The sequence below is a fragment of the Equus quagga genome, chromosome 1 (genome assembly GCF_021613505.1).
Source record: "Equus quagga isolate Etosha38 chromosome 1, UCLA_HA_Equagga_1.0, whole genome shotgun sequence".
Taxonomy (NCBI): Eukaryota; Metazoa; Chordata; class Mammalia; order Perissodactyla; family Equidae; genus Equus; species Equus quagga.
Window position 1 is genome coordinate 52,392,738 of NC_060267.1, and position 18,073 is coordinate 52,410,810.

Genomic DNA, 18,073 nt, shown 5'->3' on the forward strand with positions numbered 1-18,073 from the left:
GGCTCTGAGGAAAGCGGGTGTGGCCACATTCCACCAGCACCGCCCCCCTGCCCCACTGCCTGCCTTGGCCCCAGGCTCTTCTTTAACAGAGCAAGAAGTCCTTGACTTTCATGAATTTCCCTTGCTCTCAGCACGCGCCTTTGGACGTTGCACACTGATACCTCGGACTTCCTTCCAAGTGCCAGACTGGAACTTCCATACCTGGGGGCCAAACCTTGCAAGCTCCCACGTGGGGGCGCAGTGTGCCAGCCAACAAGTCACATCAGCTGTCACCCTCTGTTCAGGCAGTTCGCTCAGTTATTTTGCACATTTAACTTAATTTTGCCCCACTGCTTTAAAGCAGTGGAAAGCAGGGGTAGAAAGCATAGGTCTTATCAAGGTAACATAAATGAGACGAAGATGAGCATCTGTAGGCATGCCCAAGGAAGAGCAAAGAAGCCACCAACAGATGCCCACTGGAATTAAGCTGACTGACAGTGTTCCAATGGATGCAGACATGTCTGCTGTAGGCTCTCTGCGCAGAACGCTCTTTTCCATGTGGCTTACTCCCTCACCTCCTGCCTCCTTTCCAAGCCATGCTCAAGGCACAGCGTATCAATGGGGCTTCCCCGACCCTCCTATTTTCAGTTGCAGCCTGCTCTCCGGCCCTCCATCTCCATCCTGGGTCCTGTTTACTCTGTTCTGCTTTCTCTCTCCCCCTAGCTCCCAGCACTTAATCACCATCTAACAGCCTGACTTGCTTACTATGTGTCATTTTTATTGTCCATCTCCTTCCATTGTTCGACCATGAAAGATCCATCCCAAACACCTTGACTAGTGTCTGGTACCTAGGACATCCTTTTGTTTTATAATAGTGACATTTCATTAATATCGATGAATGTTGAATTGTAAAGGAAATAAATGAACAAATATGTACCAAATATGGGTAGGATATTGTAAAAATTGTGCAAAAAAAGATAAAGTGTAATTTTGATGTCATAGTTTCTTTTAGATCCTTGGGAAAATACACCCCTGTGCCATGTCAGTCTAAGATTATGCTTTTGAATGTCTTATTTTAGTGCACAATTTTAGAAACACACTATACATGACAGTAGGGGATGGCTCTTGAACCAGCTCAGCCCAGAGTTATAGCGGATACAGGTCATGGGCAGAGTCCGAGGCAGGAGAGTGAAATCCAGACAGGCTTCTGGAAAGAAGTGGTGTGAACTGCTCTTCTAGTGGTTGATGCCTGGCACACCCTGGGTCAGGTTTTGCAGCAGGTCTTTGCCAAACAGGGGTGGCTGGGCACTGCAGCCTGGGTCTGTCTGGAACACTCCCAGGTGTTTGCTGGCGGGCCTTTGAGGTGGGAGCAGCCACCTAGTGCACTCAGCCAGGGGGAGCTGAAGACCTGAGTCTCCCTGGGAGGAACCCCTGTCTGACGGGAAGCGGACTGGAGACAGGACGTGCGGCTGCTCCCCGGGCTGGAGGAGCAGTGGGTGCAGCTCGCAAGGAAGCCTTGAGGGGATGGGGTGGCCGGAGCCCTGGAGCAAGGACAGTTTCCCAGGATTCTCTGCATCACACCGTCCATAAAACACTAAGTTTCCCATTGTGAGCACTTGGGAGGTGCTCCATCCGGTACTAAGTGCTTTACTGGCAGGCAACAATAGCTCACTTCTCACCTTGACAACCATGCTGTGTTATCAGGCGCTCTTCCCTCCACCTTACAGACGAGGAAAGGCAGGATCGGAGGGGTCAGTTTGCGCTAGTTGCATGGCTGGTATAGGATGGAGTTCACGTCAGAGTCCCAGCTGTCTGGCTCCAGAGCCCACCCTGACAACCACCAAGAAGGCCACAGAGGCCACGGGCCACGCTGGGGGACCCAACGGGACTCCCCTCACCCATCTGTAACAACTCTCACATCCCGAGAGAGGACAGAGGCTCTATGTGGAAGGGATAGCAAAAAAGAAACCCTTTAAGACTGCTGGAAAAGACAAACAGAAAAAGCTCATACATGAAACCAGAGAAAATCTTATTTCGGTAGACCAGATGAATAGAGTAGGCGGTGCCCCCAGAGCCAAATTTATTTTGGGTTCAGGAAATCGTTTCTCTTTTTCTACACACAAACACAAAAAATATGCATAATTTCATCCTAACTTCACAGCAATTTGCTGCAGCCTGGGACCACGGGTCTGAGGATGGGTGCAGCCGGCCGGGGCAAGCAGTGGTGCTGGAGGGGGAGCCGCAAGTGTGTGCCGCGTCGGGTCCTCTGTCTCGGCTCCAAGCAGGAAGCTGCTGAAGCTTGAGCGTCAGGTTCCCACACTAGCTCCAGGTCCTGCCAAAGGCTGGGAGGTGCCCTAGCAATGTATTCACACGTTCTATGGTTTTAAAAATCTTGTGAAAGTAAGATTAAAATTATTCTGATATCAAGAAACAAACTATAACAAAAAAATCTCAGATCACACTCAAGTAATAATTCATTAAGAGGAAGAGATAAATTTCCAGTACAAATGATACATTTCCAATAGAAGTAATGAGTAGACTTTGGATGGCTATACAATCTAATTAAAGAAAAGGGATAAATCATGTGTTCACAGTGGAAATAAGATTTTCCTTCTTTTGCTGATTCAACATAAACTGCTAACACTGACAAAGATAACGTGACCCCACAGTGGGACCCATGATGACAGATGGTTGATGAGTGTCGGCAATTCAAAGAGCATTTAAGATTAACCACTGCATTTAAAAAAATGGAAATGCCTTGACATATTTCGGCTGACATGTGAAAGAACCTTAACAGAGGTTTTCCTAAATTTGGTAACAATTCTGAAAATGCACATGACATTCCCAAGAATAAGTTGTGAGCCCAAAAGAAACTTTTCTGAAATATCAATATTCAAAAACAAAATTTGATCAACCATATTACAAGAGAAGCTAAATTATCTTTCTATTCTCTTTATAGAAAATAATATTATAAAATTATTGTTAGAGATAAAGAATATAGACAAGAAATATGAGCAATAAACTATCATCAAGGTATGCCAGGTGGTTAATGAAGCTATTAGGATTAGGTTTTCTATATTTTCTGATTTTTTTGCAGTAACTGTCAGCCTTAGTATTTGTCACTTGCTGTGATTTTTCTTCTGTAAGCACCTGTCTTAGCTACAGCAGCCACATCAAAGGACGACCGACTGGGTGGCTTCCGCAGCAGGAATGTATGTCTCCCAGCTCTGGAGGCTGTCGGTCGGAGACCAAGGCGCTGGCCAGGTTGGTTTCCTCCAAGGGCCGTGAGGGAGGGATCTGCTCCGTGCCTCGTTCCTGGGCACACACGTGGCTGCCCTCTCCCTGTGTCTTCACAGGGTCCTCTTCCACCCGTGTGTCTGTGTCCTCATCTCCTCTTCTTATAAATACACCAGTCAGATTGGCTTAGGGCCCACACTAATAACCTCATTTTAACTTGTTACCACTTTAAAGACTCTGTCTCCAAATACAGTCACATTCTGAGGTCCTGGCAGTTAGACTTCAACACTTGGATTTTGGGAAGACACAATTAAGCCCATAATAGTACCCAGTCTTGTATTGTTTTTTAAGACAGATCCATATTTTTTTTTAAGTTTCAAGCACCAGAAAATCTGGACCTAGACATGTGGGTGTTTCTTCTGCTCTTAGAATCCCCTCTTCTGAGGGTTGTAACCTCTTGCATATAAGAAGTCTTTCCAATTCAACAAATATTCTTGAGGCCCTACTGTGTGCCAGACTCTGCTCACAGTGGGGCTTCAGCAAGACGGCCATGGGTCTTGCTTCCCCAGTGCCCAGGGGCAGTGAGTGCTGCAGGAGCGGCACCAGGTGCTCTGGAGACCAGACTGGGAGCAGGCCGGCTTCAAGGGCGTGCAACCTAGGCAGTCACACAGGGCCCCTGATGGAGAAGGGCTCTGCGCTTGGGGTTTAATGTTGTACTGTCCCCATTTCGAAATTCTTAACCATTTCTGACCAAGAGACCCGTGTTTCCCTTCTACACAGGCCCCCCAGATTCTGGAGCCAGTCCTGAGGAGGGGAATTTACGCAGCTTCTGGTGACGGCTCAGTTTGCTCTAAAGGCTGGCTAGGTTTTCCCTTCAGGAAAAGTGGAGGATGAGCCCTCCAGGAAGAAGGAAGGTGCGTCGTATGCCAAGACATATGGGCACAGGGTCGGGAATCACTGAGGCTGTAATCTAGAACTCCCCCTCCTCTTGAATCAGAGGACACGAGTTCCGTCTGGAGAGCATTTTGAGGCTTGAGCTCTGGAGCTGGAGGACACGGGCTCGAGGGCCAGCGCTCTCGTTTACGGCCACGACTGTGGGCGAGGTCCTGACTTGCCTGCGGTTCAGCATCCTCATCTGTCAAAGGGGGAATGAATTCAGGAGTCAGGACTTCGTACATGCGCTCCCTCTTCTCTTCTGGCCTCACTCTCGAGTCAGAGCAGGGGGAGAGCTTTGTGTGTGATGGAAGTTGCGGCAGGGAAAGGACCCTGGGGAGGGCTGGCGGTCACGAACCGCCTCCGCAAAGGCTTGGAGGGGGACATGTTCAAGGCAGGGCTGGGAAACAGGGATTCAATCTGTCGGGCCATTCTCAGTGTTCGTGAGAGAGAGAAATAGCCGGAAAAGAGGTTGGGGCTACACTGACAATTACCTCAAGTGCCCAACCAAGAGCTTGGACTCCAGACAATGGGAGACTACTGAAAGCATTTGGGTGGGACCTGATGAAAGCAGCGTTTGATGAAAATTCATGTCTAGGAATATTCTCATTCAGCCCCTTTAAAGCCTGGCCCAGAGAAAGGTAAGCCAGCTCTGCTGAGGGCTCCTGCAGATTGGGGAGAGATCTCGTCTCCTTTGGTCAGCAATGCAGAGGAATCCACGGGCCGGCAAAGAGCCTAGCGCCCCTAAGGCCACTGGGACTGTGCTCTCTATCTTCAGACCCTCCTCTGGAATTGCAGCCTCGTGGCCCCTGTGGTGAGAAGGGAAGTGTGGGTTGCCAGCCTGGACAGGGCTTGTAGGTTCCAGAGGCTGAGCGAGGCTGCAAGACTCACCCCGAGGAGGCTGACTCCAATGGGCTGACAGTCACGCTGACATGAAACATGGTTTGTGCCCAAAGTTCAAGAGGAAGCATGACGAGGTTAGAGGGAGAGGAAGCAATGTGGACAGTGCAATTATTCCGGGACCGAGCCCCAACATCTGGACTTCCAGGTGCAGGAGGCCAGAAAAGGCAGTGATGGGAGCTGGCCCTCGGGGGGACCCGGGAATGTGCAGAATGGTGCCGAGTGAAGCATCAAGCCTGGATGAGGGGATGAGTGATGAAGCGGTCCTACTACCTCCTGAGTCTTGCCTCTGCCTTTTCCAAACATGGCTTTCCATCTGCCAGAACGCCCCTCCAAGTCGCTTCCTTCAACATGACCTTGAGTACGTCCATCCTCCAGAAAGAATGTCTACAGTGCACCTTGAGGTCTATAGTGGGGCCACCATATGACTGGCCACATCCGCTCCTCTGCCTCCAGGTAGGCCTAGGTCTGCACAGATACAACGGAGCAGCCAATGTTGGTGGTCCAGGGGCTGCAGCGATGAAGTTCAGAGCCCTTCTTGACCAATGAGATACATAGGCCCATGGTGACCTAGCTGTGAAGGCCATTCTCCTGTTTAATTCCACAGGACACAGGCTCCCACTTTCCTGTAAGATGAGGTCCACGCTCCTTAGCATGGCACAGTGGGCCTCCACTGTCTGGCCCTTGCTGTCCTCACTCTTTATGTTCCAACAACACAAACCTCTTAGTTTGCCTGAGGCAAAGAGCCCCTTATCTGTGCCCTAACAAGCTGTCATGAAGCTACTTCATGAAACACTGATCGCATTGCATCACAGCTGTCTGTGTCTCCCTCTCCATGCACTCTGTATCCCCAAGCAGGGCTCTGACACAGAGCCAGTGTTGAGGGAGGAGGGAACGGCTGTGGTGTAGGGACCTCTTACTCATCTGAGGTCGTTCAGGGGGACCAGGATTCCAGGTTCACATGTGCAGCTCTTGATGGGCACACTGGGCTCTCAGTGGTCTACACTATATCTCTACCACATCTTGCTAAAATGGAGCTAAGCTGTTAAAATCAGGAGGGGCAGTGCCCCATCCAGCAGCAGAGACAGGCCTGAACTCTGGCAGAGCTACTGTCTGCTGGAACACGAGGAGGAGGAAAGGCAGATGCTGCAAAAGAAACCCGTAGAGATCGGGCATCTTCTGTTTTGTGATCCCCTTTCCCATCCAACTGGTACTCTGCTTTTGGAGCCTAGGGTATTTTTACAAGGGCTTTCGAAAGCCCTTTCTTTAGAAAGAGTTGGTCTGGAATTAAAAATCAAAAGCATGAAAAGAACTGACTTGGCTACAGCGTGAGGGATTTGAGCAAGAAAGAGAGACCCCTCCCTAGAACGAGGGTGGCAGTGAACAGCAAGATAATGTGTGGGTCTGTGCGGTGGGGCCACTGGCCAGCTGGATTTCCTCGTCTGGAGGCAGCAGGCGCAGGTCCCAGCTCTCAGGGAGAGAGAGCTGATGTTACTGAGGGCTTCCTGGATGCCAAGCAAGCTGCCAAACTTGCAAAGACTTACGTGCTTGCCTTCCATCCGGACAACATTCCTGTGAGGTAGGCAGAGTGGATGTCAGGCTGGAAGATGCTGGTACAGCTGGCCAGTTGTTAAAATGCCCATTAGTAATAACAGTAATAACTGCTGTCTCAAGCTCCCCAAAGGATCTCTCCTTACCATTCCCTTCCCTTGGGGTCCGCAGACAGGAATTCCCTGTTCTCTATCACTTAACGAAGGCCTGGGGAGACCCCAGGACCCTGCTCCAGCTGACAGCTGTCCACTGGTCCACGCTGCCTGTTCCAGCTACAGACATTTTCATTATCACCTTGAGAGGTAGGTCCTATCATCATCTCTGTTTTATAGGAAACTTGAGACCGAAGGAAATTGGGGAAATGCCCAAGGTCACATGAACATGAATGGTGGGATCAGGGGTCCAGTCTAGGCCTCCTGGACATGGGTCACCCCACCACAACACAAACCAGAGGGGCAACCTCTGGAGGGTCTGATAGCCACAGACGTGCGGACTTCATGCAGAAAGGCCGGGTCTCTGAGAAGTCCCTGGGAACAGCAGAAGCCCTTGAAGGCAGGGCAGATGCTGGGGTGGCATCTGCAAGGCCTTTGCAAAACCTCTTCTGCTGGCCCAGTAGAAGCGTTTACACCCCTCATGTGGCTCACTCCTGTAGTTGGGTCAAGAAGGTGCCTCTTAAGGCAGTGTGGAGTAATGGAGGGTATTCTGGACTGGATAACAGAGGATCTCATTTTTATCCCTGCCCTGTCCTATATATTAGCTGTGTGACTTTGCCTGAGTTGCCTAACTTCTCTGGGGACTAGCTGGCTTAGTAGGTTGGGGTGGGAAGCGCTTCTAACAGTTTTTCTGGAGCTTCTCAGAGACCACTCCGCTGGCTTCTCTGTACCATCTCAAAGCTGTCGCCCCTGCCACTCATTCTTAAGTAGGCTGGGCTAGCTCTCAGGACACTTTGTTATCAAATTAGGAATGTTTTTATACTCACTCCTCAGGAAGGAAAACTGAGGGGTGAGGAGTACAAATGACTCAACTACAGTCCCAAGAAAAGTCAGTGTGATGTGACCCCAAGAACAGTTTTCTTGAAGCATGTCTTAGATTAGAAGAAACTTCCCTTGGGGACCAAAGCCAGAAGCCCAGCCTTGGGTTGGGCAAAGCTCCCCACCTCCCCTGGTGGAGGAACTGCCAGCAGGAGCTGGAGGCACAGGAATTCAGAGGGAGTGGCCTGCCCTCCGCCTGCCCCCAAGCCTTTCAGGGGACCTGAGCCCGCCCAACAGCAGGAGGGGGTGACTGAGTCTTGTTTCTCTGGAATGGAACAGGTTTGACAGGGTAGAAAGGCCCTCAGAGTGGGGGAAGGCTGAAGACCCTCTGGGGAAATCAACACTGTGCATAAGGCTGTTACCGGGGTGGCAGGGGGCGGGGAGGGGACTGGGTGCCTAAGGTCTCTGATAAAAACCTTCACCCAGAGATGGTTCATAAATTGGGCCCCGTTTACACTTCCATTGCCCAAGCTTGATTTTGCTTTTTGGTTAAAAGATTGTATGCTTAATTAGGGTCATTAATTACTCAGAGTACATGAAAATCTGTTTGGCTTCCTTTAGGCAGACTAACATTTCATGTTTCGAATTTCATAGCAGCAAGCTTTTTCTCTTCTTTTTGGTGAAGAAGACTGGCCCTGAGCTAACATCCATGCCCATCTTCCTCTATTTTTCATGTGGGATGTCACCACAGAACGGCTGGATGAGCTGTGTGTATGTCCATACCAGGGATCTGAACCGGTGAACCCTGGACTGCTGAAGCAGACGGCATGAGCTTAATCACTATGCCACTGCGCCAGCCTGCAGCAAGCATTTTAATCATGAAAATATATAGTATATAATACCACCATCACCCTGCCCCAAACCGCTTGTCTACACTATGTGCATTCTCTATCCTTTTATGGTTATATATTTCCTCTTATTGTTTACCACCACCTGAAATTATTTTACATGCATATTTGCTTATTTCTTTATTTGTTTTTCCTGCCACTCTCTCTAGATGGGATGTTCCATAAGGTGTGAGTGTCATCTGCCTGTTTGTTACTATACTAATCAATGCCTAGGAGGAGAGTTGGCACACAGTAAGTCTATAAAAATTTGTTGAGGGCCAGCCCCAGTGGCCTAGTTGTTAAGCTCAGCATGCTCCACTTTGGTGGCCTGGGTTCGATTCCCAGGCACAGACCTACACCACTCGTCTGTCAGTGACCATGCTGTGGCAGTGGCTCACACAGAAAAAAAGGAAGATTGGCAGCAGATGTTAGCTCAGGGTGAATCTTCCTCAGCAACAACAAAAACAACACCACCAAAATTCACTGAATGAATTGAATGGATGGATTGAATGACCGAATGACTGCTCAACCAATACAGGATGTTCTTTATCTCAGAAACATGAACATGGCCCTGGTTCATGACCTTGCATTTTGTTTTTCTTTACTTATATTTAAAAGTTGTTTTCTTTCAATTTGAGTGCTCTTCTCAACATTTCACCCATGTAATAAAGGAGTCTCAAATCTTTGGACCAAAAAGGACATTATGATTCTATATTATTGAGCTTCTTGCCTCTGAGATATATTCCCCTGACTCATCAGGGACATTTAAATAACCAAAGAGCAATACGGACTTCCATACTAACTCACTCGTTCTCCCTTGGGTTTGACCCGAACACTTCTTCCTGTTGTAGTCCAAGTTTATTCGGGGGATTCAGTCACCATTTGCACAACAAATATTGATTGAGTGAGAACTTAGCACCCAGCCTTTGGGTTACAGTCCTGACTAAAATCTGCATGATAGCTACTTACAGAAATTACAGCAAATGGGGCAACAACTCCAACAAGTCATTACACAAAGAAGCATCCAGCCATCATTTCAGAGGTATTATATGATATGAAATAAAATGCTGGGTGCTATGAGAATATAAAATGGTGGGGAAGGCTAGATGACAACGAACTCAGGAGGAGGTGTCAGGAAAGGCCCCCCCCCCCCCCCACCGCCACAAGGAAACGGAATCTACACACTGAGAACTGAAGACTGAGCAGGAGTGAGTCGGACAAGGGAGCCAAGGACAAAGGAAGAACATTCAAGGCAGAGGGAATGGCCCGTCTGTCTGCACCTCCGAGCAGAAGGGTGACTGGCTCCGTCCAGGACTTCCTAAGAGAGACGAATCTTTCATTTTCCTGGTTGACCAAGAGGCTTTCAAGGAACCACTGTAACAGCTGGGAAAGGTCCTAGCCCAGAAAATAGAACCACAACAAGTCCTTTTTTTGACCAGAATCTTTAGATTTTGGCTTCCCAACATCTGACTTTTTCCTTTAAAATGTAACCTGAATTGTCTCTGAGAATAGACTCCTTAAGCTGCCCTGAGGCACACCTCTGTGGAGGGACACTGGCGGAAGACACAGATGCTCTGGGCCTCAGCGTATTCATTCCTTCTCCTCTGTCATCCCCAAGCAGTTTGTGCAGCTTGCAAAGCGATGACGCAGGTGGACAGGACAGGCCGTCAGCCACGGAGGCCTGACTGTAGGCCCTAGAGGGAGTCCTGATCCCACACCCTGATTTGCTGATGAGCTTCCACCCATTTTGGCTTCCACTGATCCATTTGTAAATGGAGAGTCTTATCTATGCTGCATTATTTCTAAATAAGTAAGAGCTGTGCTTTCATAATTTCAAGCATACTTCTATCTTGATAATTAATTGTCTATTGGATATCTCTACCTTGATGTCCCATGGGCACCTCAAACTCATTACCATCCCTGCCTTCAGACCTAGTTATCTTGCTGTCTTGCGGAATTTGATCTAGAACCATGATGCCTTGAGAATGTTGTGGTCATCTGCCTTAATGCCTTACTCTCTCACATCCAATTGGTTACCACATCTTACTGATTACATCTCAAAAATGTTTCCCTGATCTGATGTTTCTGCCTGCTCCCACTGCCTTCTCCTCAGCCTTGACCCTCCCTTGTCATGTTGACTACTGCTCTTCCAGCTGTCACTCCATCAGTATCTCTCCAGTCCATCTGTCAGTGATACCGCCACCAAAATCATCTGCTGAAAAAACCCTCGTTGATTCCTCATTGCTTAGTAAACCAGTGATTCTCAAAGTGTGCAGCAGCATCACCTGGGAACTTGTTAGAAATGCAAATTCTCAAGCTCCACCCCAGAACTAAGGAACCAGAAACTCAGGTGTATGGGGCCCAGACGTCAGTGTTAACAAGCCTTCTGGGTGATTCTGATGCTTAAGTCGGGGGTGCCCAGAAATCAAATCCAAAATTCATAACCTTTCACACACGATCCAACTTCTCTCTCTAGCTTCCCACAGTTAAGAACTTCTAGTTACCCCAAACCTTTTATTCTTTTCTACGGATGTCAGACCCTTTCATCATTATGCACTTTTGTACGTTGTTTCTCCATCTGGAACATCCTTCTCCTCGTTCTTCCCTGTCAAGCTCCTACTCATCCTTAAGAGTCAGCTCAGAGGTCACCTCCTCAGCGAAGCCTTGCTTGACTGTCCCAAACAGCATTTAGGAGATCGTTTTCTGGGTTCCCGCAGCCCCTTTTGTTGACCATCTAGTTCTAACTGTTTTATCTGTGGATTTGGCGTCAACATAGAGAAGTACTTTCTATCAGATAATTAGAGCTGTTTTAAAGTAAAGACAGCTCCTTGTGAGGAGGTGCTTACAGAGCAGATGTGGAAGCCATCCAGGCTACTCTAAGCTGCGATCCCTTAAGGTCCCATCCTTTCGACCCTCTGCTCTGCCAGGAGAGATGACATCTTTTCTGCTGAGTCCATACAGTAGAGCAGGGTGTCTGACATCTAGTAGGCACTCAACAAATTTTAAAAAAAAGTACTGAATGAAGAAATGATAGAGCCTTGAAGGGAGAATGAAAGTTTCTGTCCAAATTTGAAATTCCTGTCTTTTACCTCCACTAAAGCCCCAAAGAGATATTTATTATAGCCCTGCTGATCTTTATCCTTCAGGGAGCAGCCACAGCCCCCTGCGCCTCAGTGCGTGATTGTTAAACTGCAGGCGAGGGATGGAGGGTGCGGGCGGGGGCTGCACTCCCCTCCCCCACCTACTGGAAACCCCGGCTGCAGTGAGCAAGGATGACTCCGGCGTCCACGCAGGGAGAACAATTGTGGGAAGCCCTGAGGTGTCGACCCTTGACTCTCTCCCTGTGTGCCAGGTGCATGCCACCCTCCTCACCCCCCATCCCGCTGAAATTCAGCAGTCAGGGTCCTCTGAAACACTCGGCATCTTCTCCATCACAGTCTTACTCATGCAGTTAAGAGCACGTGCTTCCTAACCACACAGACCCCCTGGGTTCCTATCTGGGCACTCCCCCTAACCAGCTGTACGACCTCAGGCAAGTTAACTTTTCTTACCCAGTGTCCTCAACTGCACAAAAGGGTTAAAACTACCAGGGTGTACACAGTGCCTTACATGGAGGAGGTAGCCAGGAAATGATGACCATTATTATTATTATTATTTATTCTTCCATGTGACCTTATCTTCCACTCCCTAACCCCAGCGCCAGCTTCTGATGCTTTCGTACCAAATCATAAGGCCCGCAGCTCCATCGCCTTCCGTTTTGCCTGGTGGAGTCTGCCTGATGCCTCTTCTGTCTTAAATCCTCAACCCTGATCAGCCTGTTTTCTGGCCCTAGGAATGTTCATTTTCCATATGCTCCCCAGCTGGCTACCAGCTCAGTCTCCTAAAGGTTAAACTCGTGTTCCAGAACATTCCTTTCAAGCATTACCTTTCTTTAAAAAAATGCAATACATCAACGGTTAGGATATCAAAGGAGCTACACACACACACACATACACACACATGCAATCGCATGCATGAGCGCCCACCCACCTCCATACGTCTCTGTGTGAAAAGCCGTCTAACTCATTAAGCTGTGTTTCATAATTTCCCAGTAAACTTTTATATTTTCTTGCCACAGAGGCTTCTGTAATTGAATTGGCAATGTCATTACTGAACTCTCTAACAGTTCAACTCAGCCAAACTCATCAGCAGTAGCCAGTTTCTAGAAAAGGCTTTTGATATCTCTGGGCCTTTGCCTTCCCCACCCCCTTGCTCCTCCCCACCCCAGGCCCCAACCCCAGGTACAGCTGTGCTTGTATCATTGGCCTTCCATGTACTATGACGGTATACAGGCCAAGGACTGAAGGACACAAACCCACGGTCCTCCCAAATGCTTCCGACCTGCTCTGTGGTTCTGCTCTTCCAAGCTGAGCCAACCTTCAGCTGGAACCAAACAAGAACCCAGGGGCTCCAGTCAACTCAGAGGCGCCTGCATTTCAGCTTCTTGTGAAACACATGTGCCTTGTGAGAAGACCCCCCGGCCACCGAAACTGGAGAAGGCATATGTGAAGAGTTTGAGTCTCCTTTGATTTGGGTGTGGGGACATTGCTGAGGAAGAGCATTAGCCTGAAGAAGGCTCCAAGGGACACAAGCAGCCTTCGGTGGCCGCGGCTCTTCCTGGGTTTGTGGATCAGAGCTCACGCGAGGCCCTTGGGCCAGGGGGTGGGGTAGGTGGTGGTGTAGACAGGTGGCTGTTCTCTGGGCTGCAGAGTGCCCTGGCCGAGGCCGAGCAGAGCTGGAGCTTGGTGAGGCAACGCCGGGCCTAACCGAGGACCCAGTGCTGCCTCTGCACACCCAGGGCCGTCGGAGCTTGAAGCCTGGGAGCTGCGTCTTCCTGGGGAAGTCAGCTCTCTAGGTGGCCGTAAACTGACTACACAGACTCTTTCCTGAACACGTGTTCAAAGGTGATCAAGTAAATGCAGACAGTTTCTCCAAGCCTCAGCGGAGGGTTTCTACTGGACTAAATGAACTAAAAAGCACACATAAACACACATACACAGGAAAGGGAACCACAAAGGAATGCTCAAAAATGCCAAATCCTAATACACCAGCCGGGAGAAGGCATGGTTGGACACAAGTGGCAGAGTGAAAGAGAGAGAGTACAAGAACAAAGCTGTCTGGGAGCTTTGCAAGAAGGCACGCACACACACACAGACACACTCTTCAGAAAATCATGCAGGGTGCTAGCAGTGCTGCAGAGAAACATTAGAAATACCTGCCCTGCAGTGTCAGCTGAGGAGGACGAAAACCCTGTTGGTGACACTGGACCAGCGGTTTGATGGAGAAACCTGTAGAAGAGCACTGGGTAAATGCTACCCTGGGGTCTGCCTTCCGTGGGATAGCTGATTGATACACTGTAATTAGGACTAATCCTTCACCCTTCCTACCAGAATTCCAGAATGAGGACGCCTGCAAATCCCCCAAAGCTAATCATCATCCTCATCATCACTAACACTCAAGGGGGCTTCTCATGTGCCAGGAACTGGATTTTTTTCCCTACATTACAAAATAATCCTATGAAGTAGGCACTATCCTTGTTTTACAGATGAGAAAACAAAGGCTCAGAGAGGTTAAGCAACTTAGGTTCACACAGCCTGTAAATGGGGGAACCTTGGAGACTTATGAGAGGGCAGAGAGAAGCCCCCACCAATGGCCCACAGAGCTTCTCATTGTCGCATTCATTAAGGAAGCGAGGACTGTCCAGTCTGGATACTGGCCCTCTCTGCAGGAGAGTCTCATGATGCTGAAAGTCCGCATTAAGACAGGCGAGTTACCCAAGGTCATGCAGCTACTGGCAACAAAGCTGGGCCAGAACGGGTCTTCTCCATCTGGTCAAGTTCTTCACGCTACAGCCGGGCTCTCTGTTCAATGAAGCTCCGACAAGAAACCAAGCAACACGGGAAGATGAAGGCGAGGGTGGAGTTGTCCAGGACCTAGATACCAGCCCTCCAAGGCCCTGCTGTCTCAGAGATGAGTTTACTTCCAACCTATCGCAGTGGCCAATGTGCACATTGGCCAGAAACAGGCCTCCTATGAACCTTGAGGAAGGCTCTGCCCGGGGCCCGTAAGCCAACATGTTGACCTTGGCAGAGCTCGAATGCCCTCTTATGCCAATAAAGTTACTAAAACAGAACTGGGTAACACTTCATTGCCCTGCTCCCCAGCATGGGAGGTGCAGAGCTGTCACATGGCCTGAAGCCCAGAGTTCCTTCAAGGATAGTTTTTGTCTCATCCCCAGGTTCATTTCCTCCACAAAGTTGCACGTACCGGAGATGCCTGCTGCTCCAGACTCGCCCTTGACGTGCAGGCAAACTCCTTCCGTTCAAGGCAAAGCCCAGGACTCGCCCTGCTGTTTAGGGGCTGTGCCTTCCCAGGCTGCGGTCTGGGACCTCCATCATCCAAGCGCATCTTCCCAGGCAGCCGGACCCTCTAGACAGGCTCTGTGCCCACTCGGAATAGAAGTTCCAGAAGAGGAGCATAAGGCCTCCTCAACTCCAGCCTGAGAACTGAAGACATAAGACTCCTGTTATCCTAGCAGTGGCTTTATTGTGCTCCTGACGTAGCTCATGAAGCAAGAGCTACAAAACGTTTCCACGCAGAGAACTCTGCTTTTCATTTCTCTAGGATGGTAATGTTCATTCTGAAGTGCAGTGCTGCCATGCAGAAGGGGTGGGGAGGGACGAGCGGGAGGAAACGGGCCTGCGCCATCACTTAACCAGCGATTAAGTCTTCACTCTGCCACTTTCCTCCTCAGTGATCACAGGCATGTTAAATTCTCGAGCCTGTTTCCTCACTTGTAAATGGAGATGATCATGGCTACCTCGAAGATTTGTGACAACTAATGGTGGCAGTGTCTGAAAGTGCCCAGCACATAGTGGGCACACGGCAAACTCCTCATTTCCTGCCCTCGTATTTTGGGCATCCAGAATCGGGTGCAGTGTAATGATGCTCTTAACTGAAGCCACTGCTATTTGCTGAGCCCGTTTCAAGAGGTTCATGTCACATAAAGGACATGTGCTATTAGGCGTGTGTTAGAGAGATCTTGGGGCGTGGCCGGCCCTACATGGAGAGAGCACACGCAGGCCTTGAAGGCAGGGGATGCAGAGAAGGCACAGGACAGGGTTTCAGGGCAGAAGGGCAGCTTCCATAGTGGGACAGTGGGCACATTGTGCCTCTGACAAGATGGGAGATGAAAGTCCTTAGGCTCCAGCCCCAAGAGGATGAACTAATTTTCAGTGGAAAAAGGAATCAACGAACCCCTTGGGGCACACAACTAGTGTCCTCCTCAAGGCAGGACAGGGGTGGCCATCGCCACAGTGCTGCCTCGGCTGTTGCAGACCCCTTCTGGAACTCAGTAGGCACCGGGAAGCTTCCTTCCATTTGGGCTTTTTACATCCAAGGGGATGAATCAACCCACAACAATGCAGAGGAACACAATACCTAAGAAAGGAGCGGGAGGGAACAGACAAGGAGCTATCATTCTCGCATGCCTGCCCTAGGCTGGGAAGTGGACGGTGCATCTTCCGCTGAATCCTCAGGACAGCCCTGTGAGGTAGGGAACAATCCCCATCTGACTTTCTGACCTGAGTAAACCTAGGCTCAGAGAGCCTTCAAAATCTTGCCCCAAGTCACAGGGAAGAAACTGGAATTTGAACCTAGAACTGACTCCGAAACATGAGCATTTTCCAATTCCTCATGCAGCTGTAGGAGGGGCTGCCAGGGGAGGGCACAGGCCATACCATGAGGATCTCCTATCAGTAAACGCTCTTGTGTGTGTAGATTATTCACGACCTATTTCAGTTTACTTCTGGGTAACCATACAATTACTCTGTCACAAATAGTTAAAAATTTTTTCCTATGTGCCTAAAAAGGATAAAAACCGCTTGCAAAAAGCAAAACAAAAACTAAAGCCAAAAAAAAAATTCCAATCCTTAAACACCACCAAACCCCAAAACAACAAATGTGCTGAAAAGAAACTTCCAACACTCAAATTGTAGGTTCCTTGTTATTGTTCCAGGACCACGACACTGGAGCAAGTCATCGTTCTAATTGGCAAAACTGACGGCAGAGAGAGGGGCACAAGTTCTGGACCTCGAGCTCGCTGGCCGGGATTAAGAGGGAGCTCGAAGCTGCCGGCTATCATTTTCAATGCAGGTGGTAACAGTTCTTTTAATTAACTCATCAAACGTGAAGTATACCAGAAGCGGGGGTATCACTGCGTCTACACACAACTCTGACATCATCTGATTTTAACAAGTTTACTAAAACGACAGTCATGGCCTTGACAATACTGAATGCAAAATACTGGTGTACACAGATTTTACAGACGGCTCCTGAGAGCCGGGTCACAGAAGAAGGTTTAACAGATGGGAGAGGCCTGAGGGAAGGCAAGCACACTGATTTTATTGAGAAAAAAGCTTATATACTGTAGGGTTGCTGAAGTTTAATAAATAAAGGTCAACTTATAATATATAAAAACAATATAAACATTTATATGCTACATGCATATCATATAATTTAAAGTAATAATTTATATATGGGGAGAGATGCCAATTCATGTTCTTCCGATTTTTCTCGACAAGGCACACACACAGGAAGTGTCTATCCGTATCCATCGCCAGCCTACGAGTTTATTGTTTTCTGACGTCAGTGCTCGGACGTACGTTTGGGACGTTTTGCACTGAGAGTTCCAGTGTTTGTCGTCGATCCCCCTGCAACCGTTCTTGACAGGCCTGGCTTCTTTACATCTCGTCTCATAAAAATATTGTTTGACAGGAGAGTTGCCGGTTTTAATCTCCCCCAGCACCGTGACCTGGTGTCCCCGAATGTCGATGGCCGATGACTTGTCGGTCACCCACAGACTCTCGCTGTCACACACGGAGTACTCCCCTCGGTGGCTCTTGTGCTCCGCGTACCTCTTCCGCCGCGATGTTCTGTTGGCCGCCACGGGGTTGCCCACGTAATCCTCCATGAGATACAAGGGCGGGGGCTCCAAGGGCGTGCTGTCACTCAGCAGGACCCGGGGTGAGTTGTAGCGTCTCTGTTGCCGCAGCAGCTCGGTGTCCATGGCAATCATTGGCTGGAATTCCGCCCTGGCGGGCTCTCCCCGCGCCGGCTCCCGGGGGGCGTCTGCTTTGGGCAGGGTGCTCTGGTAGTTTTCCTTAACGTCCACCATCTGCTTGGAGAGCTTGTTTTTCAAAATATCTGCCTGGATCAGCTTAATAATCAGGGAATTGAGTGAGTCTTCTGGCAAACTCCTCTGATCCATGTTGTTCCCTTGGATGCCACGGAGATAAGCGAGAAATATCACATAAAACAAGATGGACATCACCTTGTTCACCTGTAAGAGCTGAAAAGGAAACACAGGTGTTACTAGCAGGCTGTGGCAGCTGAGTCCACATCATTCGGGGACCAGCCACCTGTGAGGGCGGGAGAGCCAGGCATCACCACCCTCGGCGAGCACCCGAACTCTGGATGTCCAGACAAGGTTGTCTGTTTCTTCCCCGACCCTGGGAAACACTGCTTTAATACAAGCCCTCTGAATCTCTAAGGCACCTTCTCTCCTCGACTTCCACA

The 18,073-nt window shown here is 49.2% G+C and overlaps 1 protein-coding gene across 4 annotated transcripts in view; it reads right to left on the reverse strand.

The window, feature by feature from the left end:
- Nucleotides 1-16,775: 16,775 nt before the first annotated feature.
- Nucleotides 16,776-18,073, reverse strand: part of NTF3 (neurotrophin 3) — a 65,145-nt gene continuing 63,847 nt past the window's right edge. For all 4 annotated transcript variants that reach the window (XM_046679387.1, XM_046679414.1, XM_046679396.1 and 1 more), the window contains exon 2: nt 16,776-17,846. In XM_046679387.1, the coding sequence (XP_046535343.1) occupies nt 17,052-17,846 (795 nt within the window). In that variant the 3' untranslated portion in view covers nt 16,776-17,051. The remainder of the gene's footprint in view (nt 17,847-18,073) is intronic.